Consider the following 14,563-nt stretch of genomic DNA (forward strand, 5'->3'; position numbering starts at 1 on the left):
TATTTGTTAGTAGATTCATGTAGAGAAATCATGGTAGACAGATTTGTGACTAGATATTTCTTAGTGCATCATTTTTCTAAATAACGTTTCGTAGAAGATTTCCACGCATTATCACGCTGGGTTAGTATCCTCGTGGGATAAACAGAATAGTCTGCATACTGATCTGAAATTTCAATTGTATTTAATTTTAATTATAAATGTACGGACTGCTTACAAATAGTGAGATAGTATATAACCGTTGAGTGAAAACCTTGAAGTGAACACCATTCCAGCAACTAAGAAATTCATGGGAAGTAGGAATTTTATTTGAGGCAGTGGCTTGTATTCTTTTTATGCATTTCATTGTACTGCTTCAATCTTTTATGTTATTATTTTTTCCACCTGTTATCCTTATGTGCTTATCGTAGGATCTACTGGTTATTAATAACTACTCTTTAACGCAATAATTGGCTTGGTCGCTTTCTGTTTTCTTTTATACCAACACAATTTTTTGCACTAAATCAACTTCCCAAGAGTTATCTTATCTTTATCTAAACTTATCTATGCATTTCTCTTTGTAAAATATTACTTATATTATCAAAGAATTGTAACTTGATACTTTACATCTTTAAACTTTTATGTTGTATAAGTCATTATTATTATGATGTTGCTTGTGCAATACTAGATTTTGTATTATTTTAAATATTACATTGTCTACTTAATGTAATGTATTTACCTAAGCATTACCATTAAAAGGTAAGCTATTTTGTCAAATCAGTTTACTTAATTGTAAACATATTTTCCTTTTTTTTTAAAGCTATTTCAACTCGATTAAATGAGAATGTCATAAATTATGGCGAGCTTAAAGATAAATTAATTAATGTTCTCGATATCACGTAACGGTATTAAACTGAAGACTAAATTAAAAATAGTATTTTTTTTGCTGGTAGTTTTTTTAATTTGGAAATGGACATACTGATAGATGTTATTTTAAATTGCTTATGTATCTTTTTCTTTCATTTATTTGATAACTTATTACTACGCTTTAATTTTATCTTTGCTTGTTCTTCATAAAGCTTTTTATTATTGACGAATCATTTATCATCTTTTGCAAATGTTTTCTATTTGAAAACTTACAACCATTTTTTTATTTGCTATGCTGGCAGACTAACAACATGTATAAATTGTATTGGTATTGTTTAGCATAAGTTTTTGAATTTTTGTATATTTACTGTATAATTTTATTATTATTTTTTCTGAGACTTTTTGAGACTTCGTGATCAATTTTACTTTCTGGTATTTGCTATCATTATCATCAACATCAAGATTTTTTTTTTCTCAACGTGAAAATGACAATTTTACCTTTGAAGAATCATTCAGTGAAAGTGAAAACAAGGAACGTAATTTCCTTTAGTGAAAAAAATAAGGAACGAAATTTCCTTAAGTGAAAAGAATCCAAAGTGAACAAACCGTCTAAATGTTTTTCTCAAACGATGCTCAAAGATTTTCGAAGAAAGACAAGCCCTTGGAACAAACCAGTCTGCAAGATGAGGAACTACTCTCCACTACTGATCTTGGGTCAGTGTCTCACACGATGGTCTACTACTTAGCTACTCTGGCAGAGGCAACTGAACTTCAATGGTCGAGATGCTGACGAGCTGTGGGCAAATTCAACCACGATAAGTCACACCATGAACAGCTGACTGCCAATGGAAACCCTAGGAGGAGTTCAATCTTTTTTCTTTGAGTGGAAAAGGGGTGTTGTCACGTTGTGGATACGTACCTATACGTAATTTGAGAGTAGGTAAATTCTCACCGATAGAAGAGGAGGCAAGAGCGATTCTCTTTCACACAAACCCCCACCCTGCGGCCGGAGCTGATACCTACTTGTACTTTGGCGGACAGGAGGGTTGCACCTTTATCGATCTCGTTCACTTTTACCCTGACTTCTCAACTGGATGGATCTTTCAACTTAACCTACTTTTTGTACATGGCCGGACGGATGCCGGCCACATAAAAATCAGTTTTTCTTTCACTTTATTGAACTTTTATTGACATTAATTTCTAAAATTCAGTGTCTACAATTTGAAGGGATGCAGAGCAGATGAGTACCCTATTATTTTTATTTATAATGTTTTTTTTGTAGATTAGCATGTCTTCGTATAAAAAAGATCACCGAGTCTCCTTAATTTCAATTGTTATACTTGTCAAAATAAATTTAATGTTTTTTTTGCCTATAATAAACAACTATTGTATCTCTAAATCTAGTGTTTTCTTTATTTACATGGTATTTAATTATGTACACACTTAGACAGCACTTGGCGCCCTTTTTATCAATTCAATTTTATCACACACTTATAAGTATCTTTTATACATAGTTTTCTTAGTCCATTTAAATTCCTTTTTTTATTATATTCTATAGATGCTAGTTCTCTGTTAATCACATACAATTGTCAGCGCGATCTCATGGCCCTGAATAATTCAATTATCCGATTTTACTATTCACGCTTAAATCTAATCATGCTCTACCTTTAACTTGCAATTTCTACAATTTATATTTTTATTCACACATTCTCTCCTCGATTTTATTCACATATTTATTCACCATTTTATCGAATATTACATAGTATATAAAAGTTACCGTGATATTGTTAGATTGTTATAATTTTGTAATTTTATCGACAACGTCTGTCGCATTCAATAAACCATTAATTCGAAACCTTTTTCGGGCTACGACACTCCATAGTCAAGTAGTAACATGTGACTCCCGTCACATTTCTATAAAAATTATTTTTAACATAGGTGTGAAGAAAATACATAAAAATAATTACACATCACACTTTTATTCACTTCACTAGTCTCTGTTTATTTTATTTTTTTAATTTCAAACATTAAGTATACCTACTTTCCTAGTATCACAGAGACTATTCTTTACATAAAACCCGATTATTTTATTACAAAATGTGCACTAACTTCTCGGCAGAATTATGGAATCTGTTTTCAACTTGGTTCATGTATTTGAAATTAGGGATTGCAATATCAATACCAGTTTTCTTTCATTGCTGACAACTTTACCGCTAAAATTGACAAATTTCATTCCGAGCTCAGCTCAGTTTCAGACGAGAAAGCTATTTTTCAATACCGAAAGCTTTTTTAAAGCTGTACCCGAAAATTTGTATTAGGTCCAAAACCAAAGTAAAAAAATATGTCGTAATTTTTTTGTTATTTCATTTTGTTGGATGATTCAGTCATTTTAATAGGTAAATTGTTTTTGCAATTTCTCGGCTTTCTTAATACCAGTATTTAAACATATATATATAACCGGTATTTCGGTAACAATGAATACCGGTATTGCAATCCCTATTGGAAACGTCATATAAATAGTCATTGCGCTATTGTTTGCTAGTAGATACAGAATTCACACGGAATTTCTTGAACTATCCGTCCAAAATGAACTTGATTCTGAATGACCCGACATTTTGCCAAAAACTTAATGATTTATCTCCGAGCGTTATCTCTAATGTGCATATGGCATGAACGCGACAATGTTACCCGTTCTTTTATTGCATTATTGTATGTAACTAAACACGTCTACGATCTTCAGATTTCCGCCAAATTACATAGCCATCGGCTACACGTTCTGGGAAAACTCCGTCATATTGTAGAGACCGTTTCGCTTGGGTCAATGTTTTTGCCCGGCGTTCGCATTTATCGCATTTATCGCTATGTGCCCAAAATAATTGTAATCAATGTCAATCATCATCCTATTTTCTCTCCATCCATGTTTGGATGAAGGCATCCATTTCAACTCGTGACACCCAGTATGCAGAAGGGCGCTTAACGTCAGCAGAGCCATTCCATTTTTTTCTCTTTTTTAACTTCCTTCTTTAAGCTCTACGGTGCATTGTTTCAGTATCAGTCCCATGCTGCTCCGTCTCGGCACGGAATGAGCACTTAAAATCACTTCTTTCAGAAATGTCTATAGCGTCATGTAAGGCGGCCGTGCATATCCACGGCTGTACATACATGACGGGTAGTGGTGTAACCTAGGTTGGATGAAGGCCTCTTCTCGCTGCCTCCACTATTCTCAGCCCTTGGTCTGTCGTTGCCGCGTACTTCCGCTAAACTTGTTTAACCCATCGTTCCAGGGGACTTGTATTCCTTCTTATTTTAACATTTCTTATGCAATACTGGTGTTTTCTCATTGCCAACAATTCCATTATAATATTACGTATCGATGCGTCTTTTAATCTGTTACTGATAATATTATATTGTAATATAAAATTTATCTGCGCCATTGGTATATTATACTAATTTTATTTGCGTAGTACCTACAGCATATTATACATAATATGTACGTAGACTAGTTTTATGCTTTACCCGCTGACGGAATCTCTACTTCAGACGTAGTCTACTTTTAGTAAGTTATCCTACGAGAGTAATCCATTACAAACAGATTTGATAATTGTATTAATTAAAGTGCATGGTATATTTTTAACAATCTGTTATATTAAGTATATTATTATCTTGTTAGATTTTTCATACGTGATAATGACGTGATAAATATTTCCCCAGGCAATAGCGGAGACAGTGATAGAATTACATTATTGTTAAGTAGTTGCTTTAGGGGTTGACTTTTGTCAGGCTTTGATTTCTTATTTTAACTATTGTACGATAGCAGCGATTAAACCATTACATACCAACAAGCCAATAACACAAAAGCAATAAGTAGGTAGGCCAGGTATCATTTTTTTCAGTGCATCCGGATCACCTTACTATTATAGCAAGAAGTCCTTCTACTAGGACCTGTCTTACCCATTTATACCCCGCGCAGGCATACCGAACCGACTGGCTTGTAAATTTCCTGCGGCTGAGTGATAGGTGAGCAGGGGTCTAAGCCGACTCTCACATCTATACCCCCCCGTCTGTCGCACAGCCATAAATCAAACCTTCCAAAAATCGTCGATCTAGCGACAGTCGCACCTAACCTTTGCAACGTATAGATATTTAAATGCGGCAATCGGCGAGCCCGTACAGGAATTACCAATTCGTATGTGTTTGTATGCGTCCTGGCGTCTTCGATTCGCAGCCCGAGAAGCGTGCAACTTGTCGATTGCAACAACAAATGTTTTTTAAACTAAACAGTCTCATTCGACCATTCTGTGGGGCTCCATTTGGCAACGTGTGTTTTGTGAATAACGATGACGTCACATCGACGTATTGAAAACGTTGCAGGCGGACGTGTTTTGATGTGAGAGCCGGTTAACGCTGCGTTCGCTGCGATATCGCAACGCGCAGGATCTAAAAAGAGAGTAAACAAGCGCGGTGGGACTAATATTATATAAGTACCTACATCATTTTCATCCTAGAGCCGGGAGTGCAATGTTATGAAGTAGGAACTCTACGTGGCAACGTACTACTCAGAATCGAGAAGGGTGGAGGTGGAGACATCAAGGAGAGGTCTAGTAAGCTGTAGGTACATCGAGAAGGTATTACATAATTTAGTAGGTGTTGAATTATGTGCGAACTCATCTGCGTAGAGTGTAGAGTAGACTAACAACAAAAATATGCAACAATCTATTATGTGAGAGAACCAAACTAACCGCAGTATTTAAAGTTAAAGTATCACTTTTAAACTGGAGTTAAATTGAAATAACAATCGATCAGAAATTACCGAAGAGAGTGAATTCAATCAGCTTGTAGTAAGAATCTTTCACTTGTGCGGCTTTGAAGTCAATCAAAAAATAAAACCGCATAACCGTTTACCAATCAAAACATTCTCTACATTTCAAAAAACTGATAAGTACCTAACTAGTTATAAAGTTATAAATATGTAATAATATTTTTTTTTTATCTAAAAGTTATATTTGCTTTGTGGTACCTAACTATTTAGTTACGCTACTAATGTAATTTTTACGCATTCATATAGGTGCCTATTTTATTTTTGTAAGTATCTATTTTATGTCCCATATTGGTGTGGCAGGTAAATAAGTAGCTACCTACCTACCTTTACTGTTAAACGAATGTGAAAGAGTTACTATAATCATGTATAACTAACGTGAACATCGTCCCGTTTTTCCCGTCCCGTGCTTTCCAAACTTTTTTATACCACGGTCCCTGAAATCAGAAAGAAAAACCCAAGGCTCCCCTCCCCAAAAATTTTAGTCTTAGTGACCAACAGTACCTACTTTATTTACCATTAATTATTATTATAGCTTCATTTAGGTACATCATGATTTTCTAGATTGTGGTGGAAGTTTCCTACAGAAAACCAAATCGTCATGAATTTAGGAACAATACTGATATCTTACAAAAACCATTAATGTGTGTAGTTTGTAATATCAAGAGATTCATCGAGTTGTATTGCAAAGAAGTTGCTCTGTTTAATGCGAGATATTAATCACGTTTTTATGATTTTTTCTTGAAATACTGAAATATTTCGCGCCTCCCAGTTTGAGAAGTAGCTACTGGGCTATACCGTTGCCCCCAAGCACAGCTTCGGGGCGCCGAAATGTCCCGTTTTTAGAAAGAGAGCAACCCACGGTAACAATTTCAAAAAAAGGCGCGAAAAATCATAAAAATCTATAGAAAAAACACAGTTGCAAGTCGCAGTTCTGAGCAATGTTAATTACCAAAGTAATTTTTCAGAAGTTCTGCCAAGGATTTCATTCTTATTTGAAATCAAAACCAAACAATATGTAATTTGTTCTTCAGAAAATATAAGACCTCGCAAATTATTTATTTTCACGTGTTCATTCCTGTTCTTTTCATTAACAAATAAAAACTATGAAGAAATATGCGTTTTCTTGAATACCCATACTATTACCTAAAAATTAGTTGATGTGCCGTTTGAGGAAAAAAAAAATGGTCACGTTACGTATAACTCATCCATATATAAAAATGCCATGGAGATTGTATAGGTAGGTGTGGTTTTATTATGAATATCACTTTAATAAAATAAAATTATATGTTGCATATTTGTTCTGCTTCAGTACAAACAAAAAAAAACAGAAATACGGAAACAATGATCATTAATACTATAATTAATAATCTTTTTTTTAATTTAATTAGCGGCTTGATTTATGATAAATTAATTTTTCAAAACATTAATATTATTCTGCTGTGAAAGTTAATAATTAATTATTAATTAATAATTTATTATGTTACCAGTAGACCTTCTCTGTTTGCTTTTTTTTATTGTCTACCTCCATAACGTGAACTTTTTTTATGTTAAATAAAAAAATCTACTTTTACTCACTTATTAATTATTTATTAAATTTTTACCAGAATGGTGATTCGACCCAGGGTAAATCTGGTGATAATGGTTTTACAACCGAAATAGCTGGTTACTTTTTAGCCATTAATCAGACCCATTCACTGCGTCCAACGCAACTGGTGCGTTGCCATCAGGTGGCCATTAGATATAATTAGCATGTTATTTAAATGTGGTAATTAAATATTAATTAAAAGATCCGCAGCGAATCAGTTTCACACGTCAATATACAGACAGTAATACTGACAGTATTCACGAAAATGGCTTCCGTTTATTGAATTTACACGATCCACTGATATTTATATTTCAAAAATATTACTTTTAACGTGTATTTATTAAATTAAAATAATTGTGAGGTTATAACGATTTAAATGGGTTAAAGAACATTCAATTGTCATAAAGTTTTTTTTTTAATTGTACCTACTGCTATTTTGTATTACCTAGTAATTAATTTCCCAACAGCACTGCCAGTATATTAGTATATTATGGTCTCTGAATGAATATTCAGTTTAATTAGTTTTAGTGCTATCAATTTCCAGTAAACTAGTGAATCGTAGAAAATGGATGAAAAACTGGCAAGGAACATAATATTATTATTAAAATAGTATCTACTGGCAATACTGATGGCCAAATATTTAAATATTCGAATATTCGTCAGTTTATTCCATCATTCCTCCTTCTTACACGTGCATTATTACTGTCAATATTGATGATACTGACAGTACCTAATACTGATCTTGTACGGCTCGCATACAGACATTTCAAACCATTCCAATATTCAACTTCATTACAATGAACAAATAAACCCAAATGTATCATAAACATCGTTAGAAATGAGACAATTTTCCGTTTTTTGCTTGTTTTTCATAACAGTATGGAAACCATAATTAATCTGTTTCGCTGCCTTACGTAACGCCATCTTTTGTTCTGCCGACTTACTTTAGATTGTATGTCGATGGTAAAGTAAAGAAAATGTCTTTTGTAATAAAGTTTATGGCGGCTAGAAAGTCTTGCAACAGTAATTATTTATCCAGTAGTACGATTTACCACGCTATATTATTATTTTACCTACTTATCCATACCATATTACATTTTTACAATATTATGCCACGTGCATTATACGATCGAAAATGTTTCCTATACCTACAAACAATTAACTGTCCATAGCTACTGACTAATATGATAGGTAGCTTGTGTATATATTCGTAGTCTATAATAATTAATAGCAATTATTGTGTTAGACACGAAGTGATGAAATGTTAATATGAAAGTATTTTCTTCATAATAATATTTGTTTTCTTCGTGATTATCATCATGCGTTTTCACTATCGTTTTTCTCAATTATGGCTTTACGAAAAACCTAAATAATTACCAACATTATTATAATTGATTAATTATTATAGAAATCTATGAACAAATTGGTTTTATATAATTGGCCCTTGTTCCTCTAGAGCCCATGTCTCTCTTTTTTTCGAATTCTGCAATATGTGTTCGGAAAAATAAACTATACATACATCATAATATATTTGAAACCTTTTATCTGACTATGAAAACTTGGAATAGTATTTTATGCTTATATAATACTCTTTTTATATACAATATTGTGACGATGCTTTCAATTAATTATTGGAGTTTCAGATTACGTTAAATAAATAGTTTGCCAGAGAATTTCAGCTAATTTTGATCACTGCTACAGGGTTCTACCTTATATTGTTCTTTTTCATAACGGACAATAACGTCCAACGACATCAATTAGTAAACATGGCAAAGGTTACCTAATTTTCAATCAATCTATGCTCCGGACCAGTGGCAGCTGTTGAAACACCATATAAGTGCACAGCACTCCGTACAATAACAACAAGAAAATGTCGTCCAATTCATGAGAATTTTAAATATTTATACTTATCCTTTAAATGCGGTAGATTTTTTTAGTGAACGCCAATCTCAATAATGTTTAAAATCACCGTCCGTCACTCCCTTTGATTGGTGTATAAGCAAGTGTCAGAAGAATCTCTTACGTCTAAGACTAAGACTAATTTATGCAAACTGTGGTCGTTTTTGCTTGATTCTAATTAGATATATTTGGAATCAAGTAAGCTCTGCGTTGATTTGCATCGCCGTATATCTTAGCCTTTATCAGTAGGTGTGTCGTATTTATTGACATTTAGTTGCTACCCAATTTTGGCTGTTAGATATTATACGAAGGTATTCCCATTTTTCCTGCCTTTCCAGATTATTATTACCATAGTCCTTGTGAAATAATAATATTAGTTACCTCTTATTGATTTTTTTCTGTGATGGTTTCTGACATTTGATAGTAATTTTGTATGTTTTCTTGTTTCAGGCGAACGGCGACAGCTCAAGTGGCGGCGGTTCGGGCTCTGGTATGGAGTGCCTGCAATTGCGCTCCCCGCCAGCCAACTTCCACTACCTCCTCAGCGAGCAGGCCAAGTCATTAGTGGCACTACAGGTAGGAATATAATACATATCTAAAACCTTTACTTAATTATATTATGCTCCTGCAGCTTTATTCTTCATACCCACCGCGAGGTCAATCTACCTCGAAGAGATTAGCGAGTAGTTATCACCTTTGTTACTCAGCGCAACTTGAATCGCAAGGGAATCCACAGTTTACGCTACAGGGTAAAATAGTTGCGCAATTTCTCTCCAGTTTAATAAATTTGCGCAGTTTAATAAATTGTTTACTTACCTAAATATTTTTGTAATGCGCATGCGCTCTAAATTATAAAATCACAATATATTTACAGATGATAGACGATTTACTACTGTGGTAACATTATTATCTCCATATTATATCTCTCACCCTAGTTCTAGTATGTCAAAAAGAAGGAATACTTGTATAATTAAAACGATACTTACTGTATAAAAATCTAACCACTTACATTACATTTTACATTATAAAATCATTGTTTATTTCGAAGCGATTAAAAAATAATCTAAACTTCGCAATTCTAGACGAAACATTTATGAAACTAGTTTATATGAATCGTAAGTATCTTTTAAACATTATTTACAATGTAATTAATACAATTTATATATACTATTTGACGGTAAGACGTCTAAATGTAATATCACGCCGGGAACACAGAATTAAGTTCTGTGTATCACGCCATATAGAGGTCTCGGGTAGTAGGTACCTACTCGCGACAAACATCTCGATTCGCATCATAATTCGCGGATTCGAACACGGGTTGGATAGTGATATCACTGATATCATTTATCGCGAATACAACCATGTTTGGAACATTTGCGGTAGGTTGGAATAAAGCTGCAGGTACAATTATTGTCATTTAAATTAAACTAGCATTTTTCTTCTCTATTCCTCTGCCCTTGTGACAATTAATTAGTCGCACTACATAGTCACACAAATGTGCCTAATACAAACCTTTATTTAAATTACCTGTCTTCTTCATCTATCTATACTCATGGCTAGTGACTTATAGATCTGCTAATTACGAGTAGAATTATATATCTGAAACCTGTAATCAATTGTGTTCGCCTGTGCCCACACCCAATGCACTTGGATGGTAGGATATTATGACATGAGTACTTTTTATTTCCTATGCCGATATGATATTTTCTTGGAAATGAATTCATTTAGTAATAGGTACATAATATGTCAGAAACTAAATTTGATGACACTGATAATATATTTTATTGTGTTTTTAAATACATTTTATTGTATAATTACATAAATTCATTAAATTTAGAAAATACAGCTTCTGGTTATATGACTTCATCAAGTTACTATCCATCATGCGTTCTAATCAATGACTCAACAAATTTGTCCAAACTAATGATGTTTTCAATTACTTATCTATTTTACGAGAGTTATTTTTATGTAATATGTTTTCTTTAGACTTAATAAAGCTGTTGATGATCAACGCGTTTATTAAATTACATCTTAGTATCTCTATTATTCTGTTTTCTATTTGCGTTTCGTAATTATTTTAGAAATTACAAACATGTGTATGTACTTACTACTTAGTATCAGTTTTAGTCATTATCGAATAATATTCGTTCACAAGCAAAACTTGCCGATAACAAATATTGTTGCATGAATGTTATATTAATATGTACCTACATTAATAGAAAGGCATTCGTATCGCGTAATTTTTCTTTATCGCTTGAACAACCTTTGGTATCGATTAGTCGATAAGATACCATATTCATTTTATTTCTTAATTCTGATTGAAACTTTCGAGTCAGTAAGCAGCATGTCTGCTAATAGATCAACTGCCTAACTATAAAATAAACATCTGTCATGCTATATTTTAAAAATCATATCCTATTAAACCTTCGGTGTGAGAAGTTTAAAAGTTGGTTTTGTTTGTTTTTGTGTAATATGTGGTATTAATGTTATGTTGTCGGTGTGGTTTCAGGAGCTCCAGAATGAGGTGGGCGCCCTCCTCGAGTTCCGCGACCTCGTCATCGAGACGTTCCCCAACCTGCGTTCCAAGCTGGCGAGCGGCGTCTCGGTGGGAGGCGTCGGTGGAAGTGTCGTCGCGCAGGTCGGCAGTGCCGTCCGCCGCGACTGGGAGCCCGGCGTCCGGGTCCGCCGGAAAATTCCACCCAGAGAGACAGACTCATCATCTCTCCCGCGCAACCGGAGCGACAGTCACAGCAAACTACCCGGCAAAAGCGAGGGAGCTCACAGTGTCGTGCAAGACTCGGGGTTCAGTACCGAAACGTCTTCTAGCAAAGAAGCACACAGCTCAGCTGCTCCGCCCACTAGACAACCTACAGCATACGAAGACGAACTCTGGCAATTGCTTGACGTAATCCAAGACAGAGGATGTCGACTGAGAGAGGAAGTAGAAGCGCTCCGTGGATCTTTAGGAGATCGTAGATCATCTAGTTTGAATGCGTTACGTGACGACATCGACCCAGCAGAAGAATTCAGACGAACTCTAGCAGTTGGATCTCCCCAAGAATTAGCAGCTTTACGTAGAGAAAGAGACTTGTTATTGGATAGGCTAGCCGAAGCAGAAGCCGAAGCTTTGGCAGGGCGCGTAGAAGTTGAAAGACTTCGCGCAGAGAGCTGCTTAGAATCTCCAACAACGCTGCGGCTGACTGGTGATTCGGACCTTGACCGCGATGACCATAGATCCTTAGATTATCCCTCGCGGCCTACAGCGCCGGGTCCAATGAGACATTCGCCTATGTTTAGAAATTCAGTGTTCGCGCCAGTGACTCCGGTGGAAGTGTCTCCTAAGACCCCCGTCCGCCCGCGGAGGAGCGGGGGCGGTGGGGTGTCTCCTTGTGAAGTGGGTGTAGTGTCAGAAAGAGACCTCGGTAAATTGGACAGAGTGATGAACACTCCGGTGCGAAATTTGAAAGTGAAAACTCCTGACTCCAGGAAGATCGCGGCCATCCTACAGGAAAGTGATCATATTGAGCTTCAAAGACATCTCCTTGCATCCACAGTTCACAACCAGGTAAGGGACAACTTTTGTATGTCCTTCACTATGTATTAGCTGATCTGCAAAATCATGTTCAGATATAAGTAGTAACAAACCGTTCTTTTCGGCTCCGGACGAATTAGGAGAGTATTCGCAGGAGAAAGGGTGGAATGTTTTTGGTTGGTTGTTGCTTCAGGATGAACACTGATTAAACAAACGGATTTTTTGAGGCACAGTAGAAATTACTTATAGTATTAATATGTACTTATGTTTGATTACACCGCCCGTGTGCAGAAGTATTTTTTGGTTCGACAGGGAAGTCCGAGAACTGAATTCAAAAACACTATTCACAGTTCAAATGAAGATGAATGGATTCTGAGAAACCGGCGTAAGCGTAAACAGAAATGCGTGGGGAATCCGTTTTCTTATCGATGGCACGCGGGGAGCGTCCACAAGGGTGCCGTCACAAAAAGATGGTGTTAGTGGATACATAACTACCATGAGTTAGCACAACCACTTTTTTGTTCTGAAATGTCTCATCTGTTTTAATTACCTCAATAATTGCAAATTGCAACTGAAACTTTCACTTGGTGTTATCCAACCAGGGATAATTCTAATCCGTTTCGACTTGATTTCATATTATGTTGAATGCACAAGCACAATCACATTAATCTTTTGTAATAGGTAATTATTATATAATATGTACTATCCAATATTAACAACACTTCTTCTCAAATATGTCAAAAATAGGTATGTACTACAATTTTCCAGGATTCAAAATGAAAAATGTTCTGTACCTAAATAGTTTTATTTGGAAACACTATTTTTTGGACCTTCGAACTATTAATAATCGGTATGTCAACACTGGTACAACCCCTATTTATCGCTATTGTATGTATACACAGGTGTCACAATACATTCTACAATGGCAGTAAGTATATACATATTCTGATTTAAAAATAATGAATTGTTATTGAAAACTATCGGTTTGTTTACACAGTTGCTGTTTAGTTTATTCAGCTAATGAGATAGCAATATTAATAAGCAAGAAATGTAGTTTTAAATTCTTATTGATTTTTAGAAGTAGTTTTGACTCTATCGATTAATATTCAATAGGTACAGGTTGATTAGGTATGGTAGGTTTTATTTTTTGTTCCATTCGGATAAGAATGTTATACTTAGTACCTAAATATTATATAGATTTTTAAATATTAATTACATTTATTTATTTAGATTTTTTATTGAACTGTTGGGTACTTTGTATTATCTTCGTGTTCTTTCCTGTTTTAAAATATTTTTCGGGGTTTAGTTTTTTCCATGCCCATGACGGATTTCTTAACTTATAAATACATTTTTTTCTTTGTTATTATAGCCATTATGAGATATTACTATTTGTTGTGTTATAAACACAGAACAGATTAATAATTAAAATTCCGATAAGCTATTCCCAAATACACTACATTTTGACGCAGGGTTTTGAATGTATGAGTGTCCTACGAAAATGAACCACACATTATAGACGTGCAATAGTGTATATTTCAACCTTCAAATACACCAATATTGAATACGCGTCAGTGCATAAACCGAGAGCAGTTGTCAGAACGAAGGACAAGCGCATTTTTGGCACGTGTTTAAGTTTATCCCATATTCTTCCTTACTTGAGATCGGTTGCCTGTTACTCCACACCCGTTACGTATTTCAGTTCCTGTTATTTCTGAGTTCCCTGGACTTTAGAGAATGAAGAACGAAATTTTAAAATGGCGATAATGATAACCAAACTTGGACCTGCCGTAGTTAACCGCTCGCATATCTCACGTGCCCTAGTATGACGAAGAATGCAAATATTAATATTAGATTCAGAATTGCGTATTGGCTAGCTACCGAAAAT

General features: G+C 34.8%; 1 protein-coding gene across 4 annotated transcripts in view; it reads left to right on the top strand.

Annotated features, from left to right (window-relative positions):
- The window catches only part of jvl (javelin-like), a 479,502-nt gene that overhangs the window by 411,063 nt on the left and 53,876 nt on the right, over positions 1–14,563 (top strand). For all 4 annotated transcript variants that reach the window (XM_085959311.1, XM_085959299.1, XM_085959314.1 and 1 more), the window contains exons 2-3: positions 9,597–9,722; positions 11,656–12,711. In XM_085959311.1, coding sequence (XP_085815437.1) covers positions 9,597–9,722; positions 11,656–12,711 — 1,182 coding nt within the window. The remainder of the gene's footprint in view (positions 1–9,596; positions 9,723–11,655; positions 12,712–14,563) is intronic.

The sequence above is a fragment of the Rhyacophila brunnea genome, unplaced genomic scaffold (genome assembly GCF_057557595.1).
Source record: "Rhyacophila brunnea isolate RB1 unplaced genomic scaffold, BYU_Rbru_1.0 scaffold_11, whole genome shotgun sequence".
Classification (NCBI taxonomy): Eukaryota; Metazoa; Arthropoda; class Insecta; order Trichoptera; family Rhyacophilidae; genus Rhyacophila; species Rhyacophila brunnea.